General features: G+C 38.9%; 1 protein-coding gene across 1 annotated transcript in view; it reads left to right on the top strand.

Annotated features, from left to right (window-relative positions):
• LOC126161304 (ragulator complex protein LAMTOR2) overlaps positions 1-6,114 on the top strand; it is a 46,407-nt gene extending 40,293 nt beyond the window's left edge. Inside the window, exon 3 of the mRNA XM_049917058.1 lies at positions 5,545-6,114. Within this exon, the coding sequence (XP_049773015.1) occupies positions 5,545-5,691 (147 nt within the window). The 3' untranslated portion in view covers positions 5,692-6,114. The remainder of the gene's footprint in view (positions 1-5,544) is intronic.
• Positions 6,115-20,270: the final 14,156 nt, after the last annotated feature.

The following is a 20,270-nucleotide window of genomic DNA, read 5'->3' as shown; positions in this document are numbered from 1 at the left end:
TTTTAGATTTGGTCTCACCTTTTATGCCTTTTACTGTGTGTGTTTTACTTCATTATTTTATAATTTGACTCCCCTGACTGGATCCATCCATTTTTAGCAGACCCCCTGTTTCTTCTGTGAGTAACTTCAGAACCGCGGGACTGGTGTCCTCGCCATATGGTCACGTAAACCCTCTCCATTAATCAATCAATCAATCAATCAAAGATGGTACCCATGACCTTGTGGTGATTTCAGAGCATTAAATGCCACGACAGTGCCAGACAGTTTCTCAGTCCCAAACATTCGAGACTTTTCGGGTATGCTACAGGGCAGTGCCATAGGTTGTGATAAGGCGTACTCCCAGATCCTGATGGCTCCCTGTTATATTCCAAAAACAATGATTATAACACCTTCCGGGCTATTTGAATTTCAATTTAAGCCATTTGGGTTATGGAATGCTGCGCAAACATGGCTGCGATTCATGGATGCGGTCTTATGTGGATTAAACTTTTTCACCTATATCGATGATATTTTCATGTTTTCATGAGACGAGGAAGAACACAAGAGATGTTTACAACAATTGTTCTGTCGTTTACAGAAATTTGATGTCCTTTTAAACTCTGACAAATGTACATTAGGATAAAGCAAGATCAAATTCCTGAGTACGAGGTAACAGCAGAAGGTATAAGAATCCTTCCAGAACGTATACAAGCAACAGTAAATATGCCTCAACCAGAAACATACGAAGAGCTGCATCATTTCTTGGGATTGATAAATTTTTACAGATGTCACTTACCAAATGTTGCTGAGATTCAAGAGCCCGTTAATGCAGTGTTAGCAGGGAAATGTACAAAACGGTAAACATCAGGTGCTGTGGTCACAGCAGATGACAGGAGCTTTTTCTAAACTCAAGGATTCATTGGTGTCAGCTACTCTGTTGTCAAAGTCATAGTGCAAGGCTGACTCTAATGGTTGATGCAAGCCAGAGCTCCATAGGTGAGCAATGCAGCAGTAGTTAGCAGGGATATATCAGCCATTGGCATTCCTTTCAGGAAAGCTCAAGCCAGCTCAGACTTTGTGGCCAGCTATTGATATTGCGTTATTGGCAATGTAACAGTGATAAAATTTCCGTACAGACTTAGAGAAAAGACCTTCTCTATTTGTACAGACCACCGCCCAGTAGTCAACGCCCTTGCTTCAGACATTTGTAATTCATTGGACAACTTAACCAATGGACTGACTGAAGTCACATCAATGGTTATGACAACATTATGGTGGACTGTCTGTCAAGAACATGTACAGTGATTCAAGTAATTTCATGGCTAGCTATTGTGTTGCCACATTGCGTTGAAGAACTGCAGAGATTAAAGGAAGACAAAAATTCGAGTTATGAATTAAAAGAAATTTACATACCTGCCATGCAGGCAACATTGTAAAGTGACACAGTATGCAGTCAGATTAGCCCCTACATTCCTGAACAATACCTTAAGATCATCTTTCACATCGAGGAATCCACCCATTGGCACGTGCAGTTACTCAGCGTTTTACTTTACAGAACGCTGACAATGATTGTTGACAACTGATAAGAGAATGTTTACGGTGTCAACAATGTAAGATTGGACAGTATGCATTTGCACCCATTGGTAGCATCAGTACTTCAGCAAAAAGATTTATCCATATACATGTAGACATCGCGGAATAATTAACCTTGTCGAAATGATATAGGTACCTACTTACAATTAACCACTCTACATGTGGACTAGAAATGAACATCTCAGCAGAGACAGTGGCTAGGAACTTTTCAGTGTGTGGATCACCAGAGTTGATGTCCCAACCACAGTGGCAACCAGCCAGGGATGTCAGTTAAGTATGAACTTTATTCAGAGCTTGAGAGACTATGTGGAATTTCCCATTTGCGGAACTACAAGCTATCATCCTACCAGCAGTGACATGGTAGTAAGTCTCCATAGAACTCTTAAAGCTGCACTCATGTGTCACTATGAGACATGGACCGAATCTTTGGCGATAGTGCTGCTTGGGTTACGAACAGCTGTTAAAACAGATATCAACCTAGCACCAAGTTAATCGGTTGTTGGTCAGCAGATTCGTATTCCTGCCAATTTAATAGAGAAACAAAATACAATGATACCCTCAGCTAGCGTGCTGCAAGGGCTTTACAAAAATTGTGGTGTTCAGTGCAAAAACTTTATCCGCAGGCTCCTCTGCATCACGCTACAATACCTGTATTTAGTCGTAAAGATATTCATCAGTGTTCACATGTGTGGCTATGAGTAGATGCAGTCAAACCACCATTGTGCCAGACATGTGTGGGAACGTACCAAGTTGTGAAGTGTAAGACACATACTTCTGTTATAGAGCAAGAAGGCAGGGCCACAACAATCTCTATAGTGGGACGAAAACTAGCGTATATGGCAGAGGAGGAGGAGGACACAGTGCAGCCTAAAACACTCGGAACCACAATCAACCAATGTGGAGAGACGTAAACACCTGACTATGCAGCGGGCTTTACAAATTAGAGAAAAAGTAGTTCACAGGCATGTGAGAAGAAGCCAGTTGAGTACACAGTCCAGGCAGAATATAGAATGTGGGCGGGTAGAATAGTCATACCTCGGCGTCCCTACACCCCAGACGCCTCTGCAACCAATCCCTCGCAGCCACAGGAACAGCAAAAAAAACCGTGGGCACCTGCTGTGGTACCTTGTGAGAGACACCTCGATAAACAACAGGACAGTGCAGAGAAGTGTTCTCCCAAGCTGGACACCGCCTTTATCATACATGTCCAGAGGTTCCAGGCGCACCAGGGTTTCAGAAGATTTTTATGGTCGGAAGAGAAGAAGCAGCAGCCACAGTCTCCAGACAATCATCACACAATGGTATCTGCATGCCCCACATTGGAAAAGGGGGCCTACTATGGAGACTTTATTCTTTGTGATTCACTGGTTGTCATAGCTTAGTGTTTTATCAGAGTAGTAATAAAGATTTGGTTTTTTGGGTTAGACACGAACCTATTAATCCAGGTATTTCGGAGAGTAGTGAGCAGCTACAATATGTTTAAACACCTGTCTGGTATCTCCTCTAGGCTTGCAGTTATTTCTTAATTAGTGTTGTTTGCATCTTAAATTTGGAGAACACGATTCTTCGGTAAATTAGACTTGCAACACTCCATGTTTTATCATAGTAACTCACCACAGGACTTCATATTCTATTCCAGGAGTAAATATAAACTGCCAGTTATAAAATTTCTTGGCTTCACAAATAACATTGTTAGCTAAAATAGTTTGAAAAATTCATGAAAAGCTTATTGTTCTTAGTTCTGGTGTATACAAACAACAGTTCTTTTTTTTCCCCGCCATCTTTTTGCAGTGCTGTGTGGATATAAACTTGATTGTAAATTGTATTGCAGAATGCAAACGAAAAACAATTATGTTACAGTCATCACGTAACAAAGTATTAGGGTGCTTTGAGTTGTAAAGTCTAGTTTCAAAATAAATATTGTGCGAAAGACTGCTTTCCTTATCTGGGAAGGATATTGTAAAACAATTGCCCTAAGTACAATAACCCTATATGTCCACTCCGAACAACATGCCACAGTGCTTTACATAGATGCCCCACTACAGATGGAATTTCAAACAGAAATGCGATGTAAGATGTATGAACAGAGCAAACACAAAGCACGGGCATCCTTCATCATTGTATCAGCACATGAGCAGTAATGCTTGATTTCTAGTGCTCTCTTGCAACTGTTCAAATGGATCCACTTCGTGGGAAATTATTGCAAACTGCATTTTCCTTTTATGCAAGGTGAATTATGTTACATGTGAGAATGTGTGATGAATTTCTTCCTTTGACTCTGAACAATTTCAGGACTTAACCACTTAGAAAAATTTCGGGCCCATAAGACCAGACATGTATGTCATTATTTAAAATTTTACTGGGACACTTACGTTTTATATGTCGTAAAGGGTAACACGTGCAAAGAAGACACAACATTACATGTGAAAGTGTAGCTTTCCTTGTAGCTGTGCTATATTTATAATAATTTAAACCACGAACTTTTCCTATTTGTGTGTTCACACTGTTAAACAGTGATGTTGCTCTTGGCTGACATCGTGTGTCCTATATTCTGAATCTGGCTGGTGAGATCACATGATGGGAGTGACGATTGGCTAATAAAAGTGCATCTCAATCTCAGTTTCAGTGCTTCTGAAACTAACATGCTGTGTTTGGTGGAATTAGTACTTATATTTTTGTAATAGCAAAGTGCGCAGCATATATGTTGCTGTGCATCGAAAGATCTTTCCAAAACCTTCCTCTTGCCCCCTCCCCAAGGTGCCAATATACAAAACATTTACCATTTGGAGGATTGATAAGTTTTACAGTTCCGAGTAAAAGTATACTGTTATTTAACACAGAAAATGTGTTTTTTTCCCGCGTAACACTCAGCTAGATGAAATCCTTGCTATTTGCTTAAAGTTGTGGTAAGAATGGGCGTATCGCCTATCTTGATGGTTCTCTGAGTGAAAAGGTAGGGTCTGTATACTGTCTTGTTTGACATGGCTCAGAATAGAATACTTTAACCTCCTCAGAATCCCAAACCTGTTAGACTGTTGTGTGTGGATTCCCTGTCTCTCTCATGTGCACTTCGTCAGTTCACCCTTCCCCCTCCCCCCCCCCCCCCCAAAAAAAAAAAAAAAGTGAGTGCATCACTGAAGATTAATTATTCTGCAAGGTCATTTTTTGAGCTGGTTCTACATGTCAGAGCAAAGCTACTGATGGCATTATTGGGTGCCGTGGCTTATAACTTGGAAGAGATGCGATCTGTACAGGTTCTACTGTTAATCACTTACGAAGGATTTTGCATGTAGTTGGCTATGGGATGTTCAGTGTTGCAGTACCTTGACAGGTAGACCTTGTGGGGCTTCGCAGCAGACTCCTCCTACCTTCTGTACCACATTGCTGTGCTGGTGTTAGCCAGTGATGTCTTTTGAAACTTGCCATGGGAAGCTATTTGTACACTGATTGACAATGGGCAAATTGTAGCGTGTCTGATCCACCACCAACTGTCAGTGGTGTTGTGCTTTTCAATGTTTTCCAAATTAACTTGCAAACACCAGAATAAAAGAACTTTGGTGTTTCTTTCACATACTATACCATTTGTTACCTTATATGTAGTGATCTACTGATTTTGATTTTTAAAAACGAATTATTCGTGGGCTTCATAATTACCCTGTGCAATTTTTAAACCGAAACAGTGTCATTTACTGTGTCTACACTCCCATTCTCATACAAATGGCACCTTGTTCTAGTTAAGACCTCAGTACCATCTTTTGAAGCAAAAAACAGTTGTGGAACAAAAACGAGATCTTCATATGTACAGGTTGCTTAGTAAAATTTCGCCCTCATTTGATAACCTTTATATTTAGCTGTACAAAACCTAGCCCCAGATTTCACTTCACTCCCTTATTAGCTTAAAAACTGTTGCAAATTTATAATAATACTTCTACAGTATGGCTTGCATTTATTTATTTCCTTGTTTCTTCACAGGAAGGAAAAGTGGCAGTGACACAGGTTGCTAATCTGCTCCTCTGTCTGTATGCAAAAGAAGGTGTTGGATTTGGGCTTCTAAAAGAAAAAGCACAGGCACTTGCAAAGTACTTGGATGGACCACTGAAACAAGTTGCAACGTCATAAATAAAATGGATTTCAACTTTGTTACAGCCAATTAATGCTTATTTATTTACACTGTAATTTTATATAATTAAAATAAAAAATGATCTCATAATGTTACAGTTCACACTTAAGTCATCAGTTATTAAGGCAAATTTGTTTTAATACTTGTATGGTTTTTATAATTGATAGTGCTAAACAAATTTATTGTTGCTTCTGACATTGCTGATCGATATTCTTGTGTTGCGCCTTTGAGCAAATACATTTGAAGTATAATTGTACCACAAATATTTAATTAATAATTTACAATTGGACATCCCTTTTGTAAATATTTTTATCCTTCCCATTAACCTACAAGTGTGAATGCAGATGTAGTCCTTTAAGAACAAATAAATATGACAGGTAGTCCAGTCGGCAGGTACACTGTGGTGGTTCTGCCTGCTTTTATTTCTTTGTCGATTGACGAATGTCCTCGGTGTCAACGTACTGTGTTGCTCCAGTGGCTGAAAAATGAGTTTGGATTCAGACACTGACTACTGTAGATAATGTAGTCTACAGGTGTGCATTTCACCGTACTTCAATTTCTCTTCACACCCCCTCCCCTCCCCACAATTATACACAGTTATATGGCCAGTGCACCTTCGGTAAGCCTCATTAATAGTTAGCAGGCGAAACTCCACACACTGCTACAATAGTTTCTTGTTGGACACCTACATTTGAAGAATAATCAGGTATGTATGGAGCAGACATTGTCACTGTTTTTACACACGGCCTAATTGTTTAACACATGTTCCACAGTTCACAGTTGAGGCACTGAGAGCACAAGCGGACTAACCCACACTTTTTGTGAATTTGAGGTATTGACATGTTGTGATAACAGTATACGAGTATTATGCAATGCATGTTGATCTGTTTGTTTATCTGAAGGTTTGTCTAATGTAGCAACGTAAACATTGCTGTTGCACTCAACCGCCGATAGATACCGTTGAGAGCAGGGGTGGACTATGCGTCATAGTCCATTTGTGCTCTATGCTCTCCGTCCACTGCCATTGCGCGTGACGCCGGCGAACGAAAGACTTGTGTATTTAGTGTGGAACAACGTATTGGACCAGTGACCACGTGGACGTGTATTTCAGTTGATCAGCATGGCAGCCCCTGCGAAAAGCGTGGAGGAGCAATTGGAAGGTTAGTTTGTATTGTGTTCCATTCCTTTTTTGCGGATAACATTGTCGATTGTACACTAACGCGTTCATATGCAAACACGTCTAGATGTACCGTATCTCGAATGGTGACGTTGTTCAGAAAATGCAGGTTGTTTTCCATACGAAAACAGAATGACATACAAACAATACTTTATGTATTGCTATTTTGTGTAATCAAGTAACAATCACTTGTAATGTTATGTGTACAACAATGTTTTACCGCCCGCCGAGTTGTGTTGAGCAATTGCTTCGCCTGTGGATACCAATGCACACGTTGACCATTACTGTAGTGTAGTTAATATTACATTGAGGGATGGATATTGTTATTACAGAGATGTTTGCGTCCGATGGGGACGTGCCGGGAGACGCGAGAGCGAGCACGGCTGCAGCAACAACTGTTCCAGAGGACGTGCCAGAGACGAACGACGATGCCGTGGTACGGAGCCGAGGAAAGAAGTGCCTTAGAAACGAAGATAAATGGCTTCGTAACGTTAGGAAAGAACGGAGAGCTCTAGGTCAAGAGTATGTAAACCGTAAGGGTAACCTTGTACCTCGAAAGGAATTGCGGAAAATCAGCGAGTGTACGTGCCGGTATGAGTGCCACAAACACATCAACGAAGAACAGCAGGAACAAGTGTTCAATGAGTTTTATAATTTAGGCAGCCACGATCTGCAGTCGGCTTTCCTGTTTACCATGATTAAAGTCGTTGATAAAGCACGGTCTTACGTAGGTCAGCAACATTCACGTAGGGAGAAGACGAGATTGTATTACTTGCTCAATTCAAATGGGTCTGAAACGAGGGTGTGCAAAAGATTCTTTCAGAATACTTTAGCCGTATCTGCTGGAAGAATCGATAGGGTACTCAAGAATAAAGGGGAAAAAGCCACCCCTCCTCGTGATGGTAGAGGTAAAGGTGAACCTGGTAATAAAACACCTCGCCACAAAGTTGATGTAGTAAAACGTTTCATAGAAAAATTCCCGGCGTATGAAAGCCATTATGCGTATCGTAAAAATAACGGTAGAAAGTATTTAGGACCAGATTTAAATTTATCAGTCATGTATTCACTGTACTGTGCAGAGGAGCAAATGCCCGTTTCTCATTTTATTTTCCGCAAAATTTTTTACGAAAACTTCAATTTGTCATTTCATCCACCAGTGTCCGACTCTTGTCGAACATGTGATGCTTTGCAGGTAAAAATAACAGCTGCCGATAATGATAAGGAGAGGACGGAGTTAATTGCAGAACGTGAATTCCATCAGCAAAAAGCTGAGTATGCACGGGCAGGTTTACATAGTGATACATTGCTTAGCAAATCGGATGGTAACGTTACAGTGATAACATTTGATTTGATGAAAACTTTGCCTACACCGATCATCTCAACTGGAGTTTGCTATTACAAACGTCAGTTGTGGACATATTGCTTTGGCATCCACAATATGCACAATGATGATGTATACATGTTTCTGTGGCATGAATCCATTGCGTCGAGAGGGCCACAAGAAATTGGTTCTTGTTTGCTGTACTTCATACGCAATTTTGTCAGGACTGAAAAACTAATTATGTACTCTGATCAGTGCGGAGGCCAGAATAGAAACATAAAGGTTGCTGTACTGTGCCAATACATTGTCAACAGCTCAGAGTTCTCTGTGAAGGAAATAGACCATAAATTTTTAGTTAGCGGACACTCGTACCTGCCCTGTGATCAGGATTTTGGCTTAGTTCAGAAACGAAAAAAGTATTTTCCTAATATTTACCGTCCTAAACACTGGAATGATGTGATAGTGAGTGCCAGAAAAAGGAATCCATTCAAGGTAATTAATATGAATGCGGAATGTTTCTTTTCAACAAAACAACTCGAAAGAAACATCACGAATCGAAAAATGTCTTCTGGCAATTGTAAAGTACAATGGTTGAACATACAGTGGCTGCGGTATGAAGCAACCAACAGATTCAAAATATTGTATAAATACTCGAACCAAAACCAAGAGCCATTTCAGGAAATTGATGTGGCCAAACGAACATCCACATGCATCAGCAATCTCGAACTGCTTTATCCTAATGGAAATGTAATTACAGAGGCAAAAAAGAAGGATCTGCTAAGTTTGCTTCCGTATGTACCTCCACTTCATCATGATTTCTACAAAACTTTACAAACGTCATCAAATGCTGTAGAAACATTGCCTGTGGATGATTTTGAAATGTAACACAATGCGTAACATTACAGAAACCAATGTAAAATGGTACATGTAATGTGTACAATGTATACTAGTAATGAATACTATTGTCACATGCATCAGCGTACTAACGGACCTGTCATTGAGAATGTTCAACTACTTGGAGCGAAAATGGACTAAGCCACAACAAAACTGCTAATATTCTACTATATAGTACTTTTGTAATTTATCTATGTCAAAATATTGTTCAATAAAACCACAGTTACATCATATGCATGTCACAAGGCTGCAATGTATCACAAACATACATTATTTGTGGGCCCGTATTATGAGACCTGTTTCCTCCATATTGACTTCTCCGGGGTTAGTCCGCTTGTGCTCTCAGTGCCTCAGTTAATTTGAAGTATTGTTGTTGTCCTTACCAGCACAGGTTGCTAGTCTGAAACTCGGCCGTGGACTGACTGTCTCGTGACCAAAATTTGGGCCCTTACATATCATGACAATAATAGGTTCTGAAACTGCACATTGTTCAAAGTTAAGTTTTAATTGTAATTTCTGTAAATTTAACTCATCAAATTAACTGAATACATTGAAAAATTGCATCCTTTCGACAGTTTCTTGTACTACAAAAGTTAGGCCAGATTATTTGTTTAAATCTTGAAATCAACAAATATAGTTACACAAACAATACTTTTGACAAAACTGTTTAATTGCTTTGGAATTAATGAAGGCCTGGACTTGCTAACATGTTTTTGAATAGAGCTAAATAGATCTTCCAAATGTTTAAAATTAGTACAGAATTTATATTTGTTTGTATTTCGACAATAGAATTTAAGTTACGAAAAAATCACTGATTTCACCCTATAACAAACAATACTAACTAGGAATAGTAAAAATAAATTGGAAAAGTTAATTACATACATAAAAGTAAACACAAAATTAGATCTCGTGTTATATTCTGTAAAACTGAGGCCTGTCTTTCTCTTTTGTAAAAATATAGCTTATACTCACATATGTTAATGTTAATAAAGTCAAATTAATAAAATGAATTTTAAGGAGGCAGATGACAAAAGAGGGGAATTAAAATTATCCCAGCTTGTTTACGAAATGTCCAAATATTGTATGTAGGTGGAGCATTGTGTAGAGTGAAAGATTCTCCCACCTCCCCTTAAGTACTCTGTACTAACCTTGAGGCAACTGAACCACAGTGAGATGTTGGCATTCTCTCTCTCTCTCCCTCCCTCCCTCTCTCTCCCTCCCCCCTCCCTCTCTCTCCCTCCCCCCCCCCCCTGTTTCTGTCCCCTCCCCTCCCCCAGCGATGATGTCATTGGTTAAGGTTTTCCCTTCATCGTAATCTCTCGACAGCTTTCTCTTCAAGGTTTGGCACAGGTGAATTATCACGTACGTGGCCATAGTGTTTGCCAATTACAGAACACTGAAGTACTGCATTTTTGAAGCTGCAGGCCTATGTGCTATACCCTTTCATACAGTTACAAAGAAGAATTTACAGTGCATTTTTCTTTGTTATGGGATTACTGGTTGTTGTTAAGCTTGCAAGCCCGAACTGATGAAATCTGTTTGTTACCCAGCCATGTCTGTGCTTTATAGGTGAGTATGAAAAGAATAATACTGAAAGTTTCTTCGTCAATGGTAAATATCTCCTCAGTCATCTATGATGACAATAAGTCAATAGGCTTTGAGATAATGGTGTTCATTGTCATCACATTGGCATCTTTCACTGTCTAGTGAATTACTTTGCTCTTTGCTGCCATTTTACTCATCAGCATTAAAATTAAGTTCTTTTCGTTTGTGTTGTTCGATAAAAATTTTTCTTGTAACACTAACAGGAGTAGTTAAAGAGGAGACTAATTATGTGGACAAGTTTAGTAAAATCTCCAGCTTTGGTGCTTTCGTTACAGGCATCGCTATATAACCCATCAAAAACAACTATGGCATTACATCCAAAGTGGTTTTTACCCATAGTCCACACAGATCTTGCACACTGCCTCAAACACAGGTGTTGTAGCCAGCTACTAAGCATTTGCACATCCTAAGATCCACTTATGCTCATATCAGACAATACTGACTTTTTACCCTGGCAGATACCATCCTTGGTAAAGACACACTTTGGAAAGAGTGCAAGTTCAACCTTATTCTTTCTTTCACATCCTCAAATTTTTTCTTGCACCATTATATTTGTGAGTTCAAGTGAAATAAGTTTACTTCTGTTTCCTGTGCTGAGTATAACTATCTCAAGGAATGGTGTGCTTTCAAGAAACATTGCCTGTGTGGGAAGGTGCCATATCTACACGTTGTTACGATGTTCGTGTCATACCTCAGTGATGCTTGTTATTTGTTTACAAAAGTGGCGTAGGTATAACATACCCAAAGTCCATAGGCACAGCATACTATCAGTTACAGGGATAGTGAGATGGTGCACCGTGACTTTCGTGTCGGTAGCATCTACTCTATGGCCATATCTGATTGCATGCCTGACCAGAATTGTCTGGTATAATAAATACTTATGTGGCATTCTGGCATGAATTTGTGAAATTTCTTGAGGATTCATTTTGTCTTTTAGTCTGATTAGGTCCTTGTAGTAGAGATGTGCACAGGGAGCATAGTTCGCAAGACCTGCTGCGTGGAGTTTGGGAAATAATTCTTTTATACATTTAGCATACATGTTCGGGTCCCAAACCTGTTCAGCTTTAATGAAGATTTTTGTTGCAGCACATATATTGAAGTACTGAACCTGTAGCCTAGCAGCAGGACCAAAAAATAAATAAAAATTATGTAAAGCAGCTCAGTTTTTAACAGTAAATCAGGCAGAAATGGAAGGTTGTGGCAGGATGACATAGGGCCTCCCAATGACACTGCCTGCAATGCTCCACGCTTGTGCCCTGCCATAACTATGTGAGCAACGCACACAGGCATACACAGTGATGGTGAAAGCAGAGTATACTACGGAATTACAATTACCTCTGCTTTGCTTATCATACACAATAGATTATTGTTGTGAAACATGATCTGATTGATTAAAAAGAAATACAGCATTGCAGATACAGGGATTATCAGCTTAGGTATCCTTTGCATAATAATTACCAAAAGAAATAGCATCAATCCTTGACACCTAATAATTAAGCACTGCACATTGTTATATCAATTTGAAGTTACAGTGTGGATGTACTGATAATATTTGTGTAGTTCAAGAAAACTATGAAAAATATAAATTTTTAATTCTCTCCATCATTACTTGGTAATTAATATTTTGTCTGTAAGTTACACAAAAAGTTTCTTTTACTGTTTATCAGCCTTTTTTCTTGTCAGTAAAAATGTAATATCAGATGAGTGATGTTATTTCATTCAAAGATAATTTGTATTATATCTGGGTTTTTCCCTTTCCTTGATAATGTTACTCAGTAATTTATAGTGCAACTTTTTAAATTTTTTGTCCCAAACAAATCTTTTCATTTACATAATGAGTTTCAAGTTATGTCTGACTGCGCAATTACTTTTGCATTATTATCGCAAGTAAATTATACCTCGGTGCAATTTATCCAATGCGTGTTCTTCACTTCCATTACAGAAATACTATAGTTTCCACATATGCTTTGAAGAGTAAATATGAACATATCTTCAGTTTATTTCTTTTGATTCTCAAATCTGCTATCATGTAAGTAGCAAAATATTTTAAGCCAGAAGATTATATTCTTTTTACTTCTTCTTTCTCGCATACACTTGCTGTCGTAGAGTACCCTAGTGTTCCCCAAATGAAACTATTCTTTGGCTTTCCTAAAAAATAAATTGTCACCACCACTTGTACTCTCTTTCTTACCCAGTGGAAGAAGGGGGAGGGGGAACCTCATCCACTTCATTTGTGTGCTGCGTGACTCACTACTTCGAGATGTGCCCAATAAACAGATCACAAAATGTGCTACATACTCAGAACAGCCCTATCTTTAGGTAGCAAATAATGCTATTCCTACAATTCCAAAATAAACAGTATGCAACATGCAAATTGCCTCACTGAAATGATTTCTTTGTGGTATTCAACACTACACACTTCCTAAAACATCTCTCACTATCCAGAAAACATTGACAGTAGCACCCATTTCACCATTTAAATACATGAAGTCCATTTTTAGCACTGAAAGTAACTTGCTAACAAGAGGCCTGTTTAAGTTTAGGCAGACTAGGCAGCTGCTTAGGGCTGTGGATTTTAAGCATTGCTTATAATGTGTTACTGATTTTTAAAAACATTTTATTCACAACTCTTGGAAAGAGAATGTGAACTTTACTCACGATGAAATGGAGAGAGAGAGAGAGAGAGAGAGAGAGAGAGAGAGAGAGAGAGAGAGAGAGAGAGAGAGAGAGAATATCATTGGAGTTTTAGAACAATTTTGAATTACTAAGTAATTTTGCTGGATGAGACAACTGAACTGTGGAAATGTGCTGGAAACTGCAACAGTTTTACAAAGATAACTTCGAAGAATTTTTGAGTGAGGAGGTGATTCATTTTAAAGCAAATCTCAAGAGCAATGGAATAAATATGTCATAATACTACTTTGTATAGAGTGCTGCATGAAAGCTATGTTCAAGAATTGTTTCCTGATTTTGAGGTTACACTATGAATGTATTTTTCAACTGCTGCAGCCAGTTGTTTGCTGAGTGCTCTCTCACTTTTCAAAAGACTCAAAAATTATTTGCCGTCATCCTAGTCACAGAATCGAGTAAACAGTCTTGTCGTTCTCTGACGTATCGCAGCAAGTAGACAGTCTGATAGATGAATTTCCTACAAAAGAAGCACACAGTAAACAGCTATGCATGACTTGGAGAGTGGTGCGTTAAATATGCGTGAATTTAATAGTATTTGTTATTATTAGAAGTGGCAGCAGACGTAGTATTCAGTTACATACAGATGTAAGTTACTTGCTGCTACACGTATGTCGATATGAGGGGTGGAAGCACTTTCCTCTGCCTTGGGGCAGCAAATAGCTTAATTCTCCCCAGATGCTATCACATTAAAAAAAAAAAAAAGAAAAAATAAATAAATAAAGAGAGAGAAAGTGACCACTCTTCTCACTGGACATGTTGCTTCCTGTGGATAACTGCAAATTCTGGGTAACAGTCAATACAATTTCTGATCCAACATCATTTCCTTAAATGTAACTCCAAACCCTTTCAGAACTCCCTTTTTTTTAACAACTAATGATCACTATTTCTCCCCAACATAATATTCCATTTACCAGGTTAAATATTACTGTAATAAGTAAAGATTTTGCCGCTTGTCTCCAGAAGTTGGAGAAACCAAAACATTGTAAATGACATTAAATGGAACTAGGATACTGAAGAGTGCAAGGTGTACCCAATTCACCTAATTCAAATGACCATTCTATACCAAACACAGCCTACTCCAAACCTAAAACTCAACTTGCCTTAAAAAAACATTCTGATCCTGAGTATGAATCTATAGTAAGACAGTAGTTTGTATTGTCGTAGACTCAAAACATGCTTATGACTTTGTGGACTATAAGTATCTCTTCTAAATTCTGAAATATCAATGTCTGGAGCACAAAACAGCGGCAATTATTAGCGAAGCACTATATGGTACAAAATCTAAGATAGATTTCAGGGAGTCATGGTATAATACCATTTTGAAATTAAAATGGGTGCAAGACAGAGTGATGAAATGTCACAATTTCTTTTCAACTCCTAAAAAGTAATCGGAGATCGGTGGAAAATCTTGAACAAACATTTTGATAGTATGCTTAGCTTTTGTGGACAATCTAGCTATTATATGTGAGGACATGCAAACAGGAAAAAGCAAATAGACATTTAAAGAAACAGTGGAGAAAGAGACAGCAACTACCTGGCATCAAGAGTCTAAATGTGAAATAAGTGTGTTTTACTGTTCAAATATTGAGGCAAAACCATTTAGAAAAGTGGCCTGGAAAGGATTGATCACAAAATTTTTTGTCACATAATGGAAAAAGCTATCAGGTGTACAAGAGACATTTGTAAAAATAAATAAATATGCATCTCAAATACACCAAACTGAGACACTACAACACACTCATCAAACCAGTGCATTGCTAAGAGTTTGGGACATTTGTTGTAAATGAAAAGAGAGAATAAACACTAACCAGGGAAATGTGGGGTCCAAATTATACTGAAGAATGTATGTACAGACTAAGAGTAAATAAAGAAAAATATACCAATGTGTGGTTGGACATATCACAAACTAAAATTCTATAGGGCTCTCAAAACGATGGGTGTTACCAAATTAATTAAACAGATTGTGGAACTCTGCGGAAGTCAGTCAAGGAAAGAGATGAACTGACTGAAGCTACGTGAACTTGACATACCAGACAGGAAAACACTTAGGCAAAGAACTCGTGAGTGGAGAGTTGAACACCAAGCAGTCTGTAACAACTTAATCTGATCAGCAGAAAAGAAGCCAGTTAGAGAGAATGAAGGAGTAAGAGTTTTTCAGAAAGTAAGGTCTGAATTGCTGTAGGTAATTGAATGTCTCGCAAACACTGAAGTGCTCCCTGCGTGCCTTTCTTGTCCGATGACGCCATTTGCATTGGTGTTGTTGCAGTGTGCTGTTTACAGTGTCAGTTCAAAATATTTAAAAAGATTGACCAGCCCACTGACTGTGAAATACAACCAGTGAATCAGTTTTTGACAGCAAGGAAAGTTGCAGCAGTGAAAATTCGTCTACAGATAAGTGATGTTTATAGCCCTAATGTGATGAGCAACAGCAAAGTGTGAAAGTGGGTGAGAGCTTTCAAGGACAGATGAAGGCATGTCTGTGTTGAAACATAACTGGACCAACCGTCAGTGATCTCAGGAGATTTGGTCAAAGCTGTGCATGAAAAGATTCATGATTTTAACTTCACTGTTGGAATTCCTGGTTGTGGGCAGAACAACCGTGCACAAAATAGTCCCTGAAAAGTTGCAATTCCACAAATTATGCACACATTGTGCGGTCTCCCGGTGTAATGTTAAGCTCCCTCTATACAGCTTAAGCGTTTTCGTGGACTTACTTGTTGAAGAATGCTGTTTCTGCTTTCTTGCAGCGCCAATGTCTTCTGTTAGCACCGGACACTTCTCCGAAGATTTCACTGCTAGGAAAGGGAAATATTCACTCTCTCGCTCTCTCTCTTCTTATTTAAAAAATATATCATTAAATGCAACAGAACATTTATTTTCACTTTGTACAAAAAAAAAAAAAAAAAACAACTAAACTTTATGACGTAAGCCCACACGTTACCGGGCACCCAGAATCAGTTAATTACACATTTTTGAACACAATACTAAGCTTTTATCGTCGCTGACTATCCACGTCCTGTCCACGTACTCTCAGCAGCAGTTCAATGTCTAATAAACAGTCACTATTTCGAGTCTCTCCATTCGTTTTTTATCAATACAATGCTACATTACTCTTTGCAGCCAGCCATGGAGCTTCCGGGCCGTATTTGCTTATTCTTGGCAGGTTGCGCTGAACGCTTGGCAGTGCCGACGAATTACCTCCCTTCCAGTTTCGCCTGCACAAACAATAAATGGGTGCAGTATCCCATGCTCGTCCTTACAGCCTGCTTTAAAATAACGCGTGTTCAAAACGGCTGGAACACAAGTGTCTCCAGACTTTTGTAAAATTCTGGGGCCACTACAATTGGGCTCCCAGGCTGCTTACTGACCAACGAAAAGTGGAAGTAATGGCTTGTGCTTTTGATTTTTTGAACCAATATCAGAAGTAAGGTGATCACAATTTTTAGAGAACGTTGTCGTACTTTGTCACTTGATCCCAGAGTCTAAACATCTGTCAATGGGATGACATCACCAGTCAGAGCCGAGGCTGAGGCTACAATATCACCACGAGAGTCAAGTTTGTGCAGCAAGGTGTAACAATAAATGCAGCCGCGTACTGCGCTGCCCTGACTAATCTTCAATATGTAACACAGAATGAGCAACATGGCCTTCTGACATCTCGACTTTTGTTGCTGCATGACAGTGCCATACCTTATTCACAACCAAAATATGATCAGATCTTCTAGATTGGTAAAGATTGTCCATGCAACATTGAGTCCAGACTTGGTGCCAAGTGATTTTCACTTGTTCTGCTGCTTAAAGGAGCTTCTTGGCAGCTAGGGTTTTCCGACAGATGACAAGGTGGAGGTAGCAGTTATGGACTGGTTATCCTCACAGTTGCAGACATCTACAGCTTAGGGAACCAAAAGCTTGTAAAATGTTATGACAATTGTCTAAACAAATATGGAAAGTGCGGATAGAAATAGAGGAACATATAAGGAATTAAAATAAAAAGTTTTTTGAAAAAATCTATGAAGGTTTATGTTTTGTAAGATATCGGGCCTTACTTTCCAAATAACCCTCATAATAGGGCACAAAGAAAAGCTAAAAATAAATTCTGAATATGCCTCATGTTGTACATCACATCATCCGTAAAGGTTAAAGTGTGAATGATGATGATGAACATATAATAATACAACTATCCATGTAATTTAAACAAAAGTATCATTGGCATCCAGCCTGACATGTACCTGTACATACTGCAATGGGACACCTTTCTTACACGATGCTTGATTCTCATTACGGCACGTCACATATCTCACCCCCCAGTTGGAGGTATGTACCATTATGTTTTTTAAAAATGTAAGTGCTGAAAGATGCACTTTTTATATTTTGTTGATGATTTGAGAAATCTGCCATTCCCCTGAAGCTCTGTGTCTGGTGAAAGGAGACATTTACCCACTGTAAATAGTAGAAAATTTAAACCTCAGGTTTAAGTGCTTTTTGTTATAGGATGAAAGGGAATAAACTTATACAGAAAAAAAAGGTCAAAATTTCTCAGTTGTTCAGTTCCGTTCTAGTCAGTACAGGGTACTTTAGATCAAAAACATATTGTGTGCATTACAGGCCACCCACATGCAGCACGCCGAAAGAAATTCAGAGAATTTGGACCTTTTGTAAGACACTTTCCGTGTTGATTACCTGACGGCTGGACTATGAATGTATCAACAGAGGGAATTGAGATAGCTCCATTGCATAATGTGAGAGCACATAATACCAAATATTCCATCACAGTAATTGCATCACCATGTGCGTGTTAGTGATGTTGGGGATCAGGAGTGACAGAAGTCCTAAACAGAATTACTATTGTTGAAAACTTAAAAATTTAACTATTTGGGGCTTCCACGTCGTGAATAGTACTCCATGAACAAATTGTCAGACATCTTGACTCTTGTATAAGAATAAATATGACTGTAATGCAAGTGATCGTGCAAGTATAAAGCAGTTTTTACTTGATTCTCATAGTTTTCAGTACTGTTTCATTAAAATGCTGTGACCAATTTTATATATAAGGTCTTTGTAACAACTAGTCAAAAATGATTCACTCCCACAATAACTGAATAATTATTCACAAGTTAATTTAAATAAATTACGTACAGTCGTATTTACACCAATGATGAACGAAAATTATATACAGGGTGTCCCAGCTATCTTGTCCACCCAAAATATCTCTGGAACAATAACAGCTATTGGAAAACGACTTTCACCGGTATCAACGTAGGGTTGGGGCCCACGAATGTACATATTTGGAAACATTCTAAAACGAAAGCATATGTGTTTTTTAACACAAACTTATGTTTTTTTAAATGGAAATCCCGTATTTTTTCTTCAGCAATCCATAGCATGACAAAGCACATACACAATGGCGTTGATTGCATCGCAATATTCCCATTACATCCCGAGATATTAAGACACGAAGTTGACGCTTGAAACACCCGACATGCACTGCTAGCGCACGTCCTGAGGCTCAGGCGTGAACCCCATGCTGTCCGTAATCGCGATGTGATTGACATGCGTAATCACACTTCCATACTTATCAAGAGGTCCGAAACGAATAATACGGTCTGCTGCCATCCTGCATTAATATTGTACATTCCAGCAGGTATTTATCCCATAGGCTAGGGGTGATGCGGTTCTGTAACATATCTGTGTACCGCAACGTTAGTCACAAAGTTAACTTCGCTTATCGTTAATCCGTTGCTAAAAAGGTAATGCCGTTCAACGTTAAAACTTTACTTTACTGTAGATCTAGCGCAAGTGACAGTTAATCATTCACTCATAATAGTAAAATTCATGTTGATAGTTTTAGTGAAACGAGCAAGTGGACTAAATGTTTTACCGTTGTTTAGGTAAAAATGTTTTGGTTTGGGAAGTTCAGGTAGGACATAGAAGATGAATGTAAACATGTTTAACCAATTAGTTTTATTATCACATAATTATCAATGTTATGTTTATCTAATGCGTTAAATGACAAATTGTTGCAAACAAATGTTTCTTAACATCACTGGGTAAAATGGCCCTTTATAGAAACTTCCAATGTGATACCAGCACTTCATACTAAACATAGCGTTCACATCTCATGCTCAAAGTGATGCCCATTGGCTTGCATACATAGGGTCACTCTGCGGATGAAGGATGCCCTACTTTGTGCTACTATTTCCTCTTTGATGGCTGTACAAGCATCAATAATGCGTTGCTTCATGTCCTCTGGTGTTGTTGGTTGATGTTGGTAAACAGCATCCTTCACTGCTCCCCAAAGAAAATAATCCAGTGATGTAAGGTCCGGAGATCGGGCAGGCCACCTAACTGGGCCACCTCGTCCAATCCACCTACCAGGGAACTTACGGTTCAGAAGTCGTCGTGCTCGTAAGGCGTTATGTGCAGGGCATCCGTCATGCTGATACCACATGACCATTCTCCGGTTCAGAGGTACGGTGTCCAAGAGAACAGGAAGATTGTGTCGTATAAATCTGGAGTATTGTCTGCCATTTTGGATGCCATTTGTAAAGAAAGGTCCGATAATGGTATCTCCAATAATCCCACACCAAACATTAACTTTCCACGGACGTTGATGCTCTACCTGACGGAGCCATTTTGGATTGTCTGCGGACCAATAATGCATATTCCTCATATTGACAATTCCTTTGTTGGAGAATGATGCCTCGTCGGTAAAGAGAACATCTGCAAAAAAATTTGGATTAGTCAGAAGTTTTTGCTGAGCCCACCGACAAAATGTTACCCTATTACGGAAGTCACTTCCATGAAGATCCTGGTGTAAATGAACATGGTAAGGATGAAATTTATGATGTTTAAGAATACGCTGTGCACTTGATTTCGACACACCAACTTCA

This window comes from Schistocerca cancellata, chromosome 2, assembly GCF_023864275.1.
Source record: "Schistocerca cancellata isolate TAMUIC-IGC-003103 chromosome 2, iqSchCanc2.1, whole genome shotgun sequence".
NCBI lineage: Eukaryota > Metazoa > Arthropoda > Insecta > Orthoptera > Acrididae > Schistocerca > Schistocerca cancellata.
Note: the sequence above shows the minus strand (reverse complement) of the source record. Positions and strands in the feature narration are given on the sequence as shown.